The sequence below is a fragment of the Patiria miniata genome, unplaced genomic scaffold (assembly GCF_015706575.1).
Source record: "Patiria miniata isolate m_02_andy unplaced genomic scaffold, ASM1570657v1 HiC_scaffold_3, whole genome shotgun sequence".
Classification (NCBI taxonomy): Eukaryota; Metazoa; Echinodermata; class Asteroidea; order Valvatida; family Asterinidae; genus Patiria; species Patiria miniata.
In genome coordinates this window covers 45,689,027-45,706,264 of record NW_024037069.1, presented here as the reverse complement: position 1 = coordinate 45,706,264, position 17,238 = coordinate 45,689,027, and the positions used below count along the sequence as shown (strand labels likewise).

Genomic DNA, 17,238 nt, shown 5'->3' with positions numbered 1-17,238 from the left:
TCTGTTATTAATGTATATTAAATATGTAACTGATGGTGATGAATAAATAAAATAAATAAAATACCTACATTGTTTAATATTTGAGGACCTGAATCCGAAGGAAAAGGCATCATCGCTGAGAAGAATCGGTGAGAAGAATCAGGCAGGTAGGTCACTCGCACAAATTGTGCCGAGTGACATTTTGCTTTCATTTCGCATTTGCTGGAATCGGGCAAGAGAGGGCGCCAATACATGTATTACTCGGGTTTTAGTGACTCCTGATCCTTAGATGGAACTTTACTTTTTGTTATTGATTTCTTGGAGCAATTGGGGTATTTTTGTTTCTTTTTAAATTGTAATTATTTCGGTGAACTATAGCGCCCATTCGTTCCAAGTGACATTTTCGCTCGTACCCCCCGCCCAGCAAACAGGACGCTGGGATACTCTGATGAATGCACGCTCTGAGTGGTTGGATTTTGCGTGACCAGTGACCTGCACGTCATAAAGGTCATGACTCTGCAAGGTTTGAAACGGCCGTTAAGACTGATTCATTACTCTTTTATTCCAGTTTAGAGATGTTTTTTCTTCGTTGAAAAGTGTAATAATGTAGGAAATTCTGTAAAACTTACATATGTTGTAAATTTACAATTCTCGTCACTCGCTCAGGTTCCGTTTCGAATCACGAACGGTCGGATTGCATTATGCAACGCTCAAAATTTTGTCCACATGGTCCGCAATGAAACAGAAATCACATCCGGTATAGAATGTGCGCAATTCTAAGGCAAGTTTTCGGATAGCATTTGCGCACATTGTCTAACTGCGGTCTTGAACAGCTGCAGCCAGATGCTTTATACATAGGTCATAGGCACTTCCTTCACAATATTCTGTGAAGCTCATCAGAGTATCCCAGCGTCCTGTTTGGAGGGCGGGGGGTACGAGCGAAAGTGACATTTTGCCTTGTTTTGCATTTGCTGGAATCGGGCAAGAGAGGGCGCTAATATTACTTCCGGGTTTAAGTGTCTCCATGTGTAATTGTACTTTGACTTTTTGCAGCAATTGGTGATTATTGTTTCTGGAGGGATTCTTTTAAGTTGTACATGTGATGAAAATTGGAGCGCAATCACAGAGGCGTAGCCAGGGACTGGACACCGTCTTCCTATGTGGGCGCTGTTTAAAGCCGACATCATGGTCAAGTCAGACAATAGTTGGCGCTATTTTTTTTTCCACGGGACGTTAACATAAAAAGCCACTCGCGAAAAATTGGTTTTCGTTGGGAAAAAAGTTGTATATTTGAAAAAAAAGGCAATTTCTGTTCAACCCGCTAACGTTACATATAGGACTGTGCTTTTCTCCGATTGCCAAACTTCCAGAGGGGGCGAGGGGGGGGGGGGCAACCGGATTGTTTTTACTGGGATGCTTGCGGCCCCTCCCCTCCGTCCTTCCTTCGTTCTGCGACCTTGCTTATAATTTCGTTGCATCCCGCAGCGGCGAAGAATGGGGTGCATGGGAGTGCCCTTCCAGCTAAAACATTCCTTTCCCCCCCCCGGAAATTTGGCAACCGGAGAAAAGCACAGTCCTTTAAGTCACCATGATTAGCGGGTTTGATATACAGTCGAACCCTGATAAGAAGAGCTCCGTTAATAGAAAATATATAGCAAGCAAATCTTTAGGTCCCAAGTCTTTCTTGTCCTTTGTTTTCCATTACTGTTAATACAAGGTATGTACATGTAACTGTTACAACAAAGTAATTCGTAAAGTCCCGAGGACCTTGTCATAAAGGTGTTTGACTGTAAAGTGTTTTTATATTCACGTTTTCTATTCATTTTTTAACGCAAAGCCTGTTTTTCGTGCTTGGCTGTTTTTTTAACGTCCCGTGAAAAGTGAATAGCGCCACCTCTTGTCTTACATTGACCATAATGTCAGTTTTGAACAGCGCCTCTGTGGGAAAATGGATCCCCCCCCCCCCCCCCCCCCCCCCCATGGGAAGATGGTGCCACTGCCCCAACATTCCCTCCCCCGCACATTTTGAATTTACGGAGGCCGTGTGTCCCGTGAAAAAAAAACCTGTCTACCTTTCGGCACGGATGAAACGCCCCCAATTTAACATTCAGCCCTCCCCCCCCCCCCCCCCTGAAAACACTGGCTGCGCCGCTGCCTCAGTGCATCGGCTGCGCAAGTATAGCCTGCGCCGTGGTGTGTCTTCCCATACTTTCTTAATTCTCTAAAAAAAAAATTGGAAGGAGTACATTACTAGAAGACGTCTTAGGCGGACAGGCCATCTCATGAGGCTGCCCGTGGAAACACCTGCCAAGCAATCGCTTCTAGAGGCAATCCGCAAGAACAAGCTGCCAAAAGGGGGACAACGAACCACGTGGCTGAAAAGAGTAAACAGGGACCTGAGAACCACGGGGGACAACATCAAAGATCGACACACCTGGCATCCGACAGGGAGCAGTGAAGGACACTTACAGAGTGCGCAATGTCAGTTTGTCAGATCTACTTGACGCAAGCGCCTAGATGGCATGTAAACCGTCTGATTTCTCAATGCATTGCGACTTTCGAGGTGGTTTCATTTTTTTTTTCACTGCCGAGTTAAACTATTAAAACAGCTGTCAGTTGTTTCTTCAATTATTCAAAAGCACTGACGTCATTTGGAAGGCTATGGTGTAGGACGACATTAAAATAACGTTGAAAAAAAGTACTGCAGGGGGTGGCGGTGCGTATATAAAAGTCCCTGCATACTTTCACGATTCGTGTTAAAAGCTACTGGATTTTTCGGCGCAAGACAGAACGAATGTTGACGTATTATACGTAAAGCCCCAGAATCTGAGTTAAACCATTACAGTTGTACATGTAATGTATCATCCAACAATTACTATAGTTAATTTTATTACCGAACAAGACATTTAGCAGTACATGTACATGTATATAGAAGTTGGTTTGATTTGATAATATTTGTTTCCCAGATACTGTAACACTTATAACATTCAAATTGCATAGACAGATATTTCAGTTTCGTTCCAGGATGTCGTAATAAGGTATACGCGTGAACTGAATATGAATTACCGAAGCGCGAAAATGAATGATCAAAGTGCATTTTCTTTTTCAATTCAGCGCCAATCTCAACGTGCGGAGACGAATTTCCCCGACACTTCAGAATGCTATATTCTTGAATTACTGCGACTGACCAAAATGTGAAATCTATTGGTGTAATTTAAAATCGAAATTAACAATGAAGTTCAACGACGTTCTGTAACGAAGTTAAAGTATCTTTTCAAAATGATACAAGCGTTAAAGTTATGGCGAATACAATACATCCATCCTCTATTCAAATATGGAATTTTAGTCAGAAATAGTATCTGGTACTCATGCGGTAAATCACGATATCAAATTAAAAACAAAATACCTATCGTACATTGTTAATGTTATGGAAAACTAAACTGTTCAAACTTTCACGGTATTAGATGGCTGTATACATGTGCCATTTCAGATTGGGCTACTGTGCAATTGGTAAAGTGGTAATACAGGCTTAAGACTATGTACATTGTATGCAATTATCACAAAAGCTTGATTAACATGTGAAGATTGTCTGTGCAGTTTGTCCTTACAAATTATCTTAGTAATTCTCGAGCCTGGCCGGGCCGAAATAGGCCGTTTTGCTGTTTCAGTTTTTAAACCTGACACGCTCCAGTGAGCAGTCGCAGCCAAAGACAAAAGCAAGTCCGTTTTAGACCCAGCCTTATACAACTGCACGTGTACGCCCTCAAGCGTCGAATTCAAGCCATTGCAAGCTCCTGCTTGGACTGCGTCACCTGGTTGGTGTACAGCGGCCTCTTTAAGGCACGCCAAACGGAAAGCGCAATCTTGACGAGGAACAAAGCGGCAGCCAGACAGATGAGTACCAGAGAAAAGATGGAGTTGCGCTTCCCAGCAGTGTAGTTCTTCGCAAGGCTTCCAGTCAAAGCGAAGATGACCACCATCCAGACCGTGTAGGTATAGCGGAGGTACTTGTCAAAGAAGATGTTCTCTAAGGCGAAGTAGACCAGGACCTCTACGAGGAGGACCGAGAGGCTTACGGTGCTTGCATCCGACTGGTCCATGCCGCCCCAGTAGCTCAGGACTATGGCGAAGTTGAGAAGGGTGGCAATGGTCACCCAGGTCGCGTACAGGGCCATTCCGTTCTGGATGATGATGCGCACTGCATATAGGTCGATCCTGGAAATCAAAGGAGAAACAACGTACATCCATGATCAATTTGCATACTCTTTCTGAATACGAAAGGATTCGGAGACTACGGGTTTCCTCCCAAAATACTACACCTAACACAATTAGGGCTAAAACTGATCGCCACCAAAAGATGGCCCCAATTGCTTCGATATTGCAGGTATAGCACTGATGTTGAAAAGGTCTAGCGAGGGAACATTTACAAAAGGTCTTAAAGTAAAAGTTCAAATATTTTGCATTTTGTTGTTAACCCCACCCCACTCACCCACCCACCAAGAGGCCCTTCATGTGGGGACTTAACACACTGCAGTAAGATTGGTTGTGGCAAATCAATTACAAATCAATCGCTAGTCACATTTTAAATCCAATCAAAAGTCAGATCATTAGGAATACAATCATGAATGCCTTTGTCATGTCAAATCGAACAACTCTCAACTTGACAAGGAACTTGATAACTTGTGATTGACTCATGGTGGCGTATTATGTTAACCAGCTATACACATTGTAGTCACCTGTGGTTATTTTTCATGTTGTTGCCAGATTTGTACACCAGTCGATGGTTGATAATCAGCGCCAAGAACAGCGTGAATGGCAGCAGTGCTATCACAACCAGAGCCACCGGCATCAACTGGCGATCCCAGAGGAACAACCAAGACATATTCAGAGCCAAGTTGATGGAGTACAGCCCCAGCATCAGGGAGTTCATGACTGGAGGTTCGCGGTAGACAGGGCCTTGGTCGTTACGTCGGCAAAGGGAGATGAGAAGGTACAGGATGAAGAGAACTTGGAAGGTGTAGATAATGCCCCAGATCGAGAAGGTCCAACCGGCCGGTGTGATCTCCAGGTAGTAGTAATCAGAGATGTCTCCAGTGCCGTTAAGGAACCAACCTGAGTTATAATGGTAATACAATAATAATGACGATTTCTGTGTCGCCAAATCCATTTAAAAAATAAATACTCACAATCAAACAATTTATATAAATAAAAGGAATACATGTACAATGTAAAGAGTTAATGAAAACAGATTAAAGAGTGAGAATTAGGTGTTTCACGGTAATATGCGCTATCTTACTCCGGGGAAATTTTACACGCGTTGCTGTGTACCCATCGTCTAAGGGAAACTTTTGCAATTCCAAGTTATCATTGCGTTCATTCCAAAATGCACCCACGTCTAGCAACGCGTGAACAAGATGGCGCATATTACCGTGAAACTGCTTTGTATGCATAAGATGAAATATTGCGTCGGGGTGGTGTAAATCAAATTAGGTTTTGCCCTTCATGTAGGTGCTACATTGTACTTTGTTAGCTTTTCAAACCAAAACAGACATGTTGTATGATTAAATTTTGTGAACCTTTAGCTTGGCCTAGCACATGGAGAAAACATCGCTGATATTTACCTGTCAAGGAAATATATATCTTATCATAAACAACAAGTTTTAGTAGAAGTGGCGGTTCCCCCTTCCATATTTCCAATATCAATCAAATGTATGAATTTGACCGACACAAGCATCCATCTTTCGGTCAGGCTGACAAAACTTACCAATTTCTATGCCGATACTTCCGGAGAGGAAGTTTAAGAACAGTGTTCCGATCAACATGACCGTGACAAGCACCGACATGCAGATGAACAGCACATCGTGGGTTCTAGTTTTCTCTCCGTCCATTTTGCTGTCAGCTGAAAGTAACGGCGACTCTTCAGAGTAAACCTCTTCTTTGTCTGGTTTCATTAACCTTCGCAAAAACAATGGAACATAACACGGTTGTTAACATTCGACACGCGTGGAAACTGCAGTCGTAAATTCTGATTGGTCAAATTATGCAGCAACAACGACACGCCAATTAATCGAACAACGCGTTTGAACGTACGCGCAGAAACAACAATTGTTTTAAACTTCGCGCGTTTAAAGTTGGTGTACACGTGCTTTAAAGGAACATGTATAGTCCATCATTTGTAATTTCGGCATTTTGTTCGTTTGAAGCAACAAAAGTGCTCAAAATCTAAAAAAAGGAAGCTGAACAACTGACCTGATGAAATTTCAGCTCAGCTTCAGCTGTATATTTCGAGAAAAACAGCATTCTAGGATCTCAATTTCAAATCAAAAGTTGCTGAATCATGTTTTGAATATGGGCGATTCCCAATAGTGCGCCTCCAAGAGTTTGCAACGCGTTGGCCAATCACAATGCGCAAAATCTGTCGACCCAATGCGCGTTTGGAAAAGGTCGACTGATTTCGCGCATTGTGATTGGCCAACGCGTTGCAAACTCTTGGAGGCGCACTATTGGGAATCGCCCGTATTGGGCCTGAATTCAGCGTCCGAGATACGTTCTCAATGAGCCCACTGCAGCTACGCGATGTCGCGCACTGATCCGACGAATTATAGCAACTGCGCGCGCATGTGCGTCGTGTCAACGCTTGCGTGCGCTTCGCCGAATAAAATAACGAACTACTAACGGAAATTTCCAACGGTGCTTCTTTAGACGCACCGTTGGAAAGGCCTCATTTCGTTGATTTCTTCAGAATGACAGCTTGCCAGAAAGAATAATTTCACAGGGAGTTTAGCCCCATTACTATATTTTAACCAAGTATGTTTTTCAACAATCATTACGCCAGTTACTTTCTGGATAGCTGCAAATGATGGACTCTGGCTTTAAATAGATTTTTAATTTCAATTTATAATTATCCAGCATAAGGCCAAAAATAAAATAAGTCGGTCTCTGGTCAGCGCGCGCGTCGATTTTAATCATGCGCGTCGATCTTTTTTTTTTCCAAAATGTTCCGCGGTAGCTCCAACAGCGCCCTCTATTTCCGCACCTCCTCTTTTTTTTTTTTTTTACCAAAGAGCACCAAGGAATGGGAAATTGCAGCAAGGCAAATGATCGAAAGCACCAAGGCAAATTATGGAGGACACAAATGTACATGAGGACACCAAAAAAGCAAAATAGTACCCCATCTTGTCTGTACAATCCAAGCTTGAAGAAAAAAAAAGAAAAACTAGAAATGTGTTTGTGGACAAACACAAGCTGTTTTGGATATTCGAAATAATCTGTGCACGTGATGAACAATCAGTGATGTCACTAAAACTGTCATCTATAACAGCACATTATACGTACATGTCAAGTTATAACCAAATCGAACGTATAGGTCTGTAAATATAGGCCTATAAAGAACAAAATGCCCCTTTAAGGGACGTCACGTGACATTTGATGATGACATCACACGAATTTTCATCTATAACCCATCTCGGCATTGGTACGATCACGAATTTCTTCTAGGATTATCTGTGGGTGGTAGTCTAAGTGTGTACCAGGTCTAACGTCAATCGCATAATTTACAAAAGTGCCAAAGTAGAGTGTTTTAAAACGTGTACAAACCCTATGGGGAAAAATGCATCTTTAATGTGATGTGACCAAACACCTGATGACGTCACGATCACGAATTTCTTCTAGGACCATCTGTGGGTGGTTGTCTAAGTGTGTACCAAGTATAAAGTCGATCAAATTTACGAAAGTGCCAAAAAGTGAAGCGTTTTAAAACGTGTACAAAACCTATGGGGAAAATGTGCATCTTTAATGTGAAGTAACGTGACACCTGATGACGTCATGATCACGAATTTCTTCAAGGACCATTTGTGGGTGATGGTCTAAGTGTGTACCAAGTGTAACGTCGATCAGATTTACGAAAGTGCCGAAATGGAGCGTTTTAAAACATGTACAAACCCTATGGGGAAATAAGCATCTTTAATGTGACGTAACCTGACTCTTGATGATGTCACGATCACGAATTTCTTCTAGGACCATTTGTGGGTGGTAGTCTAATTATAAATTAAGTTTAAAGTCGATCGGATTTACGAAGATACCAAACTGGAGTGTTTTAAAACGTGTACAAAACATATGGGGAAAAATGCATCTTTAATGTAACGTAACCTGACACCTGATGACGTCACGATCACAAATTTCTTCTAGGACCATCTGTGGGTGGTGGTCTGAGTATGTACCAAGTCTGAAATCAATCGGATTTATAAAAGTGGCAAAGTGGACTGCCAGAAGAAACGTGTGTTAAACCTATGGGAAAAAGTCTGAAAAAGGAGAAAAAAAAACTAGAGATCTATGTCTGTTTGCAACAGAACATAGGGCTTTTCCGCATTATGATTTTTTTTAATCGATAATACGTCTCTGACTATGCATGAACATAAAGTCTGTCAAAGTTAGCCGAAAATCGGCTAAAACAGTCACTGTGGTCAGGATTTGAACTCAGTAACACGTGCCCTGCGGGCTTACTGACATACGATGTATGTGCGTATGTATGGTGGCCCTGAAGGGACATCGCATATTGCAAACGTGTGCGCATACGTATGCGATGTCGGGAAATTTATCGCAAATATGTGCGCGCACGTATGCAATGTCGTGAAACAATTCGCGAATATATGCGCACACGTATGCGTTGTTGAGAAATTTATCGCGAATATGTGCTCACACGTATGCGATGTCGCAAAATTTATCGCGAAAATATGTGCGCACACGTATGCGATGTCGTGAAACAATTCGCGAATATGTGCGCACACGTATGCGAATTTGTTTGCAATGTCGTGAATTTTGTTGCATACCTTGTCGCATACCTTTCAGTAAAATTCCTAATGAACTGGGGAGTTGTAGCAGCTAGTCTGGAATCTAGACGTACTGTTAGATATAAATAGGGTCTGACTAATAAACCTTCGCGCGCACGCTGTTCCTCGTGCAATCGTTACTACAAGTACTGTCGAGCACAAACTTGCTACTTGCGCAAGTTTGAAACTTGCGCGCGCAAATTTCAAAGTTGCGCAAGTAGCAAGTTTGCACCTCCTCAATTTTGTTTACCAAAGAGCACCAAGGAATGGGAAATTGTACCAAGGCAAATGATCGAAAGCACCAAGGCAAATAATGGAGGACACCAATGTACATGAGGACACCAAAAAAGCATAATAGTTCCCCACCTTGTCTGTACAATCCAAGCTTGAAGAAAAAAAAAAAAAAAAAAAAAAAAAAAGGGGCCGCGTGGCCGCGTCAATTCCGGAACTTTGGTCTGACCAGAGACCGAATATTTTTTTTTTTGGCCTAAGATATATCAGTTTTGTATAGGGAAAGACTTGTGGAGAAAGCTGTGTACAAAGTCTATGAGAAAAATTAATAATTCATAAATCCATAATAAATCACTTGATGACGTCACCATGACCTCACTCTTCGGGACACATCTTGGCTATAGGGACTATGCTTATGCCAACTTTCAATGATATCTGACAAAGATTAATGCCAAAAGTGCTATAATACGTCACTGTCTATGCGCATGCATGAACATAAAATCTGACAAAGTTAGCCGAAAATCGGCTAAAACGGTCACTGTGGACAGGATTTGACCTCAGCAACACGTGCGCTGCAGGCTGACTGACATACGATGTATGTGCCTATGTACATGTACAACGTACGTGCATGTACATGTACATTGTGGACGTCCTGTCCTGTGCATGTTTTGAAGCAGAGGTATTGTCAACGTGAAGTTTTAAGCGTGTGCAGGGTATGTTGGAGTTCGCTTATCGCCTCGAAACTTTAAAATGTTTTAGACCTACCCTTAAATCTACAATTAAAGTAAAAACTAATATAAAAACTGCCATGGTTGATTTTTCAGGAATTTTCTAAGGAAAAACGGTCTTTTCATTATAACTTCCGGTCTGATGACGTCATTCGCCTAAAACTTCGCACACGTCTTAAGGTGGTCAAGGTCATTATATACACCAATATTTAGGCAATTCCGACAAACTTCGCCACAGACATCTATTCAAAATACATTTTTGCTAATTTTCAACCTGTCGCTAGAGGGCGCTCGAAGATTGCATGACGTCATCGGTAGATGATTTGAAGAATACTATCAGCCAAGAGACAAACACCGTTAAAAGCAAGTTCATATCTATTACCACTTTTAAATAATAAGCCACTTCCGGTTTGGGCCTTTTTCGACCGGAAGCAAGGGTCACGTGATTGCACGCACACTAAATGAAATGAAGACCTCAACCTACTCTACCACTTGCCGGCAACAAAATGCTGCGGACGCGTACGGTTGATTTCTTATGCATTTTTAAATATTAAAAGTGTCACAATTTAATTGCCTATAAATAAACACAGGATGACGTCATCATGACGTCATCATTCCACAATGTTGTTTGAATTAGGGTCTTTGCTTGGACAAAGAGTGGTGTAAATGAATAACTGGCAAAGAGTCGAAAATGCCCTTTGAAAAGCGACAATTTTTTTTAAATTTCTGTGTACAAAGTCTATGGGAAAAATTAATTATTTAAAAATCCATAATAAATCACTTGATGACGTCACCATGACGTCACTCTTCGGGGCACATCTATGCTATAAGGACTAAGCCTATGCTGACTTTGAACGATGTATGACAAAGATGAATGGCAAAAGTGAGGGGCAGAAGAAACGTGTACAATGTCTATGGGATTTGCCGGGGAATAAAAAGAAGAAGAAGCAAGAAAAAAAATGAGAACAAAAAGAAAGGCTTTTCCGCAACTATGCGGAAAAGCCAAAAAAACTAGAGGTCTATGTCTGTTTGCAACAGAACATAGGGCTTTTCCGCATTATGTTTTTTTTAAATTAAGGTCATGTTTTTCTGTTTTGTGCAAAACTGTGTGCATTTACGTTTTGTTTAACAAACCTCATTCAAATGGAAATTTGATTTTGGCATATTGCATTTGTCATATATAAAATATATATATAATCACAAGATGACGTCATTATGACGTCACCTCAATATTTATTGGTAACACATCCCGGCATGCCCCCATACCAAGTTTTAACCCAATCTAAATTACTGTTGATGAGATAGGGGCTTAAAATATACAAACGATGACGTCACATGTCTAATGATGACGTCATTGTAACAATACTTGGCAGTGCTCATTATTTTATTGCGGTTTTAGTCTGTACCAAGTTTGAAAACAATCGGATTAATGAAAGTGTTAAATTTTGTAAGCAGAATAAAATTGGCAATATTAAAAAAATCGTAAAAAAATCTACTGATGACGTCATCGTGACGTATTTCAGATGTTGTGTACTAGTGTTATTATCTACCCACCCACCAAGTTTCATGACGATCGGACATTATCTTATATGTGTTTCAAAAAAGCGCATATTTGATGACATCATCATGACGTCACACATTTTTCAAAATTTTGTACATATACCTATTGCCTTACAAACCTAATACAAAAAGAATTTTAAACTTAACATATTGGGTTCGTGATATATGGTTTAAAGGTCCAAAACTTCAAAAATCTATATAAAATCACACGATGACGTCATGATGACGTCACCTTAATATTTATTTGTAACACATCCCGGCCTACCCCCATACCAAGTTTCAACCCAACCTGACGTACTGTTCATGAGATATAGGGGCTTAAAATATACAAGTTAACGATGACGTCACATGTCTAATGATGACGTCATCGTAACAAGACTTGGCAGTGCTCATTATTTTATGGTGGTTTTAGTCCGTACCAAGTTTGAAAAAAATCGGATTGATAAAAGTGTTAAATTTTCTAAGCAGAATAAAATTGGCAATATTAAAAAAATCTTTAAAAATCAACCGATGACGTCATCGTGACGTCATTCAAGATTGTGTGTACTAGTGTTATTATCTACCCACCCACCAAGTTTCAAGACGATCGGACATTCCCTTATATGTTTTTCAAAAAATCGCACTTTTGCTGACGTCATTATGACGTCACACATTTTTCCAAATTTTGTGCATTTATCTATTGCCCAGCGAACCTAATACAAAAAGAATTTTGAATTTATCATATTGCGTTAGTGAGATATGGCTTAAAGGTCCAAATCTTCAAAAATCTATATAAAATCACACGATGACGTCATGATGACGTCACCTCAATTTTCGTCTATAACACATCCCGATCTACCTACATACCGAGTTTCAACTCAATCGGACTAACAGTTCTGTAGATATAGGACTTTGTAATATGCACATGAATGATGACGTCACGTGACCCATGATGACGTCATCATGACGTCTATCTTCGCGAACGACCTTTGCTATATGTTCTGTGACTATGTTAAGTTTTGATGTCATATGACTTTGTTTTATGCCAAAAGTGTTTGCTAGAAAAAACGTGCACAAAGTCTATGGCATTTTGGTTGGAAGTCCCAAGAGGAAAAAAAAAAATAAAAAAGAAAAAAAATTCGTAGAGAAACAAAGGCTTTTCCGCAACTTTGCGGAAAAGCCAAAAAAAAAAAAAAAAAAAAAATCTTAACGAAAACAAGAGCTGTTTCGGTGTGTACACCGAAACAGCTAAAAATTAAAAAAAACAGCCGCGTAGCCGCGTCAATTCCGGAACTTTGGTCTGACCAGAGACCGAATTTTTTTTTTTGCCTTACATTAGTTATAAGCTTTCCAATGAGATATCGCATGAAAAAAATAGGCGACGATAAGTAACTAATTAATTTATTTCAACTTTGAATTCAGAGTGGGACGTCTCTTTTTATTCCAATCTGTATAGCCTTTCGCCAAGTCCATCGTGGCTTAACTTGCCGGCAGACAAAGCGGGTTTTACGATCTAGTGAAAGGAAAATACGCAAAATAGCAGAGATTATGATATAATGTAGTATAGTCAGGCCGGTCTGGATGCATGTAACTATGCCTACATAATCGCGCCGAAGTGTACCGGCCACGATTATCACATAGTCGGACCAAAACGCGTCATACAAAACGCGTGATTCAAAAATTAACATACACGCGATGTTTTCACGAAGTGACAAAAACCTGGAAAATCGGTCATTTTTCGATTTTGAGTTTTTCTGGCCAATTAATTGCACTTGACAAAAAGAAGAATTTTACCAAGTTTCAAAGCGAAATATTGTTTACTTTTGTAATTATCGTAAACAAACATTTATCAAAAAGCCTGAAATCCGAGTTTTCTGTTTTCACGAAGTGACAAAAACTTACCTCGTTAGCAGGGCCAGAGGGATCATTCGTTTCTCTACACACGCGTTATAGATGGGAGTGGGCGCGCGCTTCGCGATGTCGATGAAGAAAAAAAAGACGCGCGCGCGCCGCAGTGACGTATGACGCGCAATGTACATTGTAAAAATTATCTTAGAACGTTTTATTATTTTCACGAAGTGACGAAGAGTGTGTACAACGTAATGGGACAAAATAATAGAGGCCTCTGCGTTTTACTGTTTTCACGAAGTGAAGAATATCTTTATTTATCTTTATTAATGAATAACTGTTTAATTAAGAGAGACTTATAACAAACAACTTTGAACTAGCAAAGAACAGAGCATACGTTACTTGACAATGCAAAAATGTCCCACATCTACATGTATTACTACAAAATAGTCGAAAATGCGTTTTGAAAAAAGGGCTTACTCCAAATGCGATTATCTCGGGATGATCTTTTTGTAGGATATTGAGGTTTTTGACACTTCGTGAAAACACCGTCGCAACGTCACTATAATATGAGTATATAATGTCGCTCAAAACTTTCTGAACTGAACGCGCTATTCAAAAAACATTTTTGTTTAACAGTGAAAAGGCCTGCAAATGCAAACGAGCGATTTTATTTATTGACATTATATTCCTTGAAAACTCGTCAGGAAAAGAAAATCGAAATACGTACGTATAAACCAACTCTAAACACAATTTACACTTATACAGCAGCAGATCTCATTACGTCCGAGTTGCGGTCTCTTTTCGAATATATATTTAAACTGTACCAAAAATAAATGCACATTACAATTTTACTTTTGGTACCGGGTACAGGAATATTTTGCTAATACTTAACGTACCTCCCGATTCTTGCTCAGGATCTTAGTGTGTTCCTGGGGGGAAACGTTGTCTTCGCGAGGCATTAGCCTACATTCAGTTCTTTTATGCTCCAAGTAACAAGGATATTAAGAAATCATTTTTAGCTATGTTTGCTTAATCACGAAAATTCACCTGCGTGTAACTATCGATTGTAATATGCCTTACCTTTATTAGTACTATCTTCGATAGGAAAAAAAAGTTTCATAAAACGAAAATTTCTGATCCTAACGTTTATCTAGATACAATGTACTGTAGTTGCAGAGGAAACTATCAAAGCCAGAGTTAGGGCGACTATGTGTATAGTTGTTCTTCAGCCTGGACTGAAGAGTACTGGAGGTTGTTATGGACTTTTTAAAACTAAAATTCCAAGTTTTATAATCATGTCGAACTTTGACCGCGAAAAAAGTGTCATAACGTTCATGCTATTGTTATCAGCCGATCAAGGTCGCACACGGTTACAAAACACAAAATGCACGTGAGCAGCCCAATCCGCACTGCAACGGTGCCCGGCCCACGTCCTGTTGCACAACGATTTCATATTCAAACAACATTGTAAATCAACGTTCCCTTATCAATGCATGATGGAATCATTTTAAGGATTTACTTGAGTGAGTCAAAAGAAAGTGACCCGAATCATTTTTTTAAAGCGATCACATTTGAAACAAAGGATTAATACAATGTATTTTAAAGGAGCATGTTCTTTCACTCATCTCAAAAAATGAATGACTGAAATTGATCTATTATGTTATCAGAAGTTATGCAAGTTTTTCTAAAAGAACCCATATTTATAGCTGTTAATGGCATGCCATTGGTAGCTATTTAAGTAAGTGAGAATTACAGAGTACACACAAGTATTCAAATACAAATGAGAATTTAATCATTGAAATAAAAACTGAAACATTATTTGTTACTGTCAGATTTTGAGTTTTGAATAAGGAACAAGTCATCTATTTTTTTTCTGAAATATTGATGTCGATTTTGGTACGTTTCCCTTTGCATGTTCTCCTCCATTCATCGAGGTGGAAAAACGTCAATGTTTCATAATGTTTTTAATTGGTATTCATCAGTTCGTAAAACGGTAAATGATGGACATGTGAATTTTATGATCTTCATATTAAGATAGACGTGTTTTGGGGTAAACTTCAACTTCAAGTTGGCGATCGTCTACGTGCGAGTTGGCTGGCGTACGAGTTGCCTGGCGTACGAGTTGGGCCGCGTACGAGTTGGCTCGCGTACGAGTTGGCTGGCGTATGAGTTGTCTCGCGCACGAGTTGACCAAACCGCGTACGAGTTGTCTCGCGTACGAGTTGGTTCGCGTACGAGTTGTCCTGTTTCTCTTCCAAGTACGTCGGCATTAACACCACTGAATTAGGTCCCATGTGTGTGTAAGTTGAGAATTAATATGACATCTGAATATACAACTATAGAATGCAGGGCCACTTTACTCTACATCCGCGCCTCCGTACGGCTGCGTGGAGGCGTGGAGCCGCAGTCGACCTACTATACCTCCGAATAGGTAACCGAAAAGCTATTCAGGGCCAGGACAGTCATAGCTTTTCATCTTAATTTATTTTATACTAAACAACTAGACGTGGTCGACTTATACAAGACTTACGGCAAATGCATGTACATGTACATAGTGAGCAACAGCGATTTTATATCGCAGATTTTGATTGCTTCCGGGGTAAACCCAGATCGACTGGGACGTTGAGTGAAGAAAACATGCTAAAAAAAAGTACAATTTTCCAATATTTTAACAAGACAAAAACAATGTCCTCAGTTTTTCACAAGCCAAGTTTGAGGTCTCAATTCAATTTGAACTTGAAGGAGACTTTTCTTTAACATATTGCCGCTTCGCCATGCCGCTGAGAGTGAAGCCAATTGATTTCAATTTGAAGCTAATTGACTAGATACTTGTTGTTGTCCAACTTTTTGAGAAGATTGACCCGTCAGTAGTCTGGGCGGCAAATGTGTAGAAATAATAGGGACAGGGTGACACATGTTTATTTTGACTGAGTTGATTAATGCAGTACTAAAGGGGTGTTGGATTGGTTGTTTGGATGTCAGACAAGTCGACCGTTGAGACAACTCGACTCGGGACAAGTCGACCGTTGAGACAACTCGACCGTTGAGACAGGTCGCCCGTTGAGAAAACTGGACCCGGGACAACTCGACCGTTTAGACTGCTCGACTAAATGGAAATGAATACACGTGGATCAGAAAAAGTTGCACAAATCTGTGGCAAGACCGATCACGGGCACGGCGCGGACATACTCGATGTACAGAGGGCGCTCCGATCCGGTGGCCGTCGCGTCGGGCCGGAGCGCCCCGCCCGGCCGCGAGGACCGGGCCGGGCTCGGCACGCGGGCACGTCGACCGGTGCGGCAAGTGGGCACACAGGCCCGGCAAAAACGATGCCACCGTGCACGGTACGGCCACGTTGATCGGGGATGCGCGCACGTGGCCCAGAACAAACGAACGATGTGCACGGCCAATAACGCTGCGCTATATCGGCTCTTTTAATGCAAAAAAAACCCTTCATATGTCATTACTTCCAAACGGCGACCAGCCGCTGTCAAAATCCCCGGTACTTTCCCCAAACCTAGGCCCAAAACATGCGAGGCGACTTGTCTCAACGGTCGACTTGTCTTTCCATTTATCGCACATACGGTCGAGTTGTCTCAACGGTCGAGTTGTCTCAACGGTCGACTTGTCCCGAGTCGAGTTGTCTCAACGGTCGACTTGTCTGACCCCCGGTTGTTTCATGTGCCAGTCTATTGTCTTGCATGTTTTTAGTTTTGGGACTCTCAATACTGAGATTCCTCCATGGTATGATTGAAAAAAAGGAACTAAAACGCAACAAAACGGCCTACAAATACAAGTACATGTACAACTTACCTCAGATTCCACGACACTACCAAGTCAGTCCCACTGCGAACTGGGCAAATGACACCTGAAGGAGTTTAGTTGACAAGCTGGCATGACATAATTAACCTCAGAAAGTACGATGGAGTATTTCCTTTGTGTAAACTTTGCTGAGTTTGTACAAGGACGCCATAGTTCCCTTTATTTTGGTTTTAGTGATTGAATTTGGTTTTCAAAAGAATCGATGGGGCATGTGAAAGGAGCACGTTGCAGTGCAGGTGAGATGTGTGGTCATAATGATG

The 17,238-nt window shown here is 40.9% G+C and overlaps 1 protein-coding gene across 2 annotated transcripts; it reads right to left on the bottom strand.

The window, feature by feature from the left end:
- Positions 1-2,827: 2,827 nt before the first annotated feature.
- LOC119737231 lies at positions 2,828-17,196 on the bottom strand. Of its 2 annotated transcripts, none has more exons than XM_038211420.1 (4): positions 16,970-17,196; positions 5,744-5,934; positions 4,716-5,091; positions 2,828-4,194 (listed from the first exon to the last, which is right to left on the bottom strand). In XM_038211420.1, the coding sequence occupies exons 2-4, from the start codon at positions 5,928-5,930 to the stop codon at positions 3,756-3,758; spliced, it is 1,002 nt and encodes a 333-aa protein (XP_038067348.1). In that variant the 5' UTR covers positions 5,931-5,934; positions 16,970-17,196; the 3' UTR covers positions 2,828-3,755. The 2 variants fall into 2 exon arrangements, with proteins under 2 accessions (XP_038067348.1, XP_038067349.1); XM_038211421.1 differs by lacking the exon at positions 16,970-17,196 and adding an exon at positions 14,237-14,397.
- Between the last annotated feature and the right edge of the window lie 42 nt (positions 17,197-17,238).

What these genes read in the sequence shown, in the direction of transcription:
- LOC119737231 (XM_038211420.1), bottom strand. Translation starts at nt 5,930, where the DNA reads ATGAAACCAGACAAAGAAGAGGTTTACTCTGAAGAGTCGCCGTTACTT. An exon ending in AAGTATCGGCATAGAAATTG is followed by an intron (nt 5,092 to 5,743) that starts GTAAGTTTTGTC and finishes ATTATAACTCAG; the next exon opens with GTTGGTTCCTTAACGGCACT. An exon ending in AACATGAAAAATAACCACAG is followed by an intron (nt 4,195 to 4,715) that starts GTGACTACAATG and finishes TTTGATTTCCAG; the next exon opens with GATCGACCTATATGCAGTGC.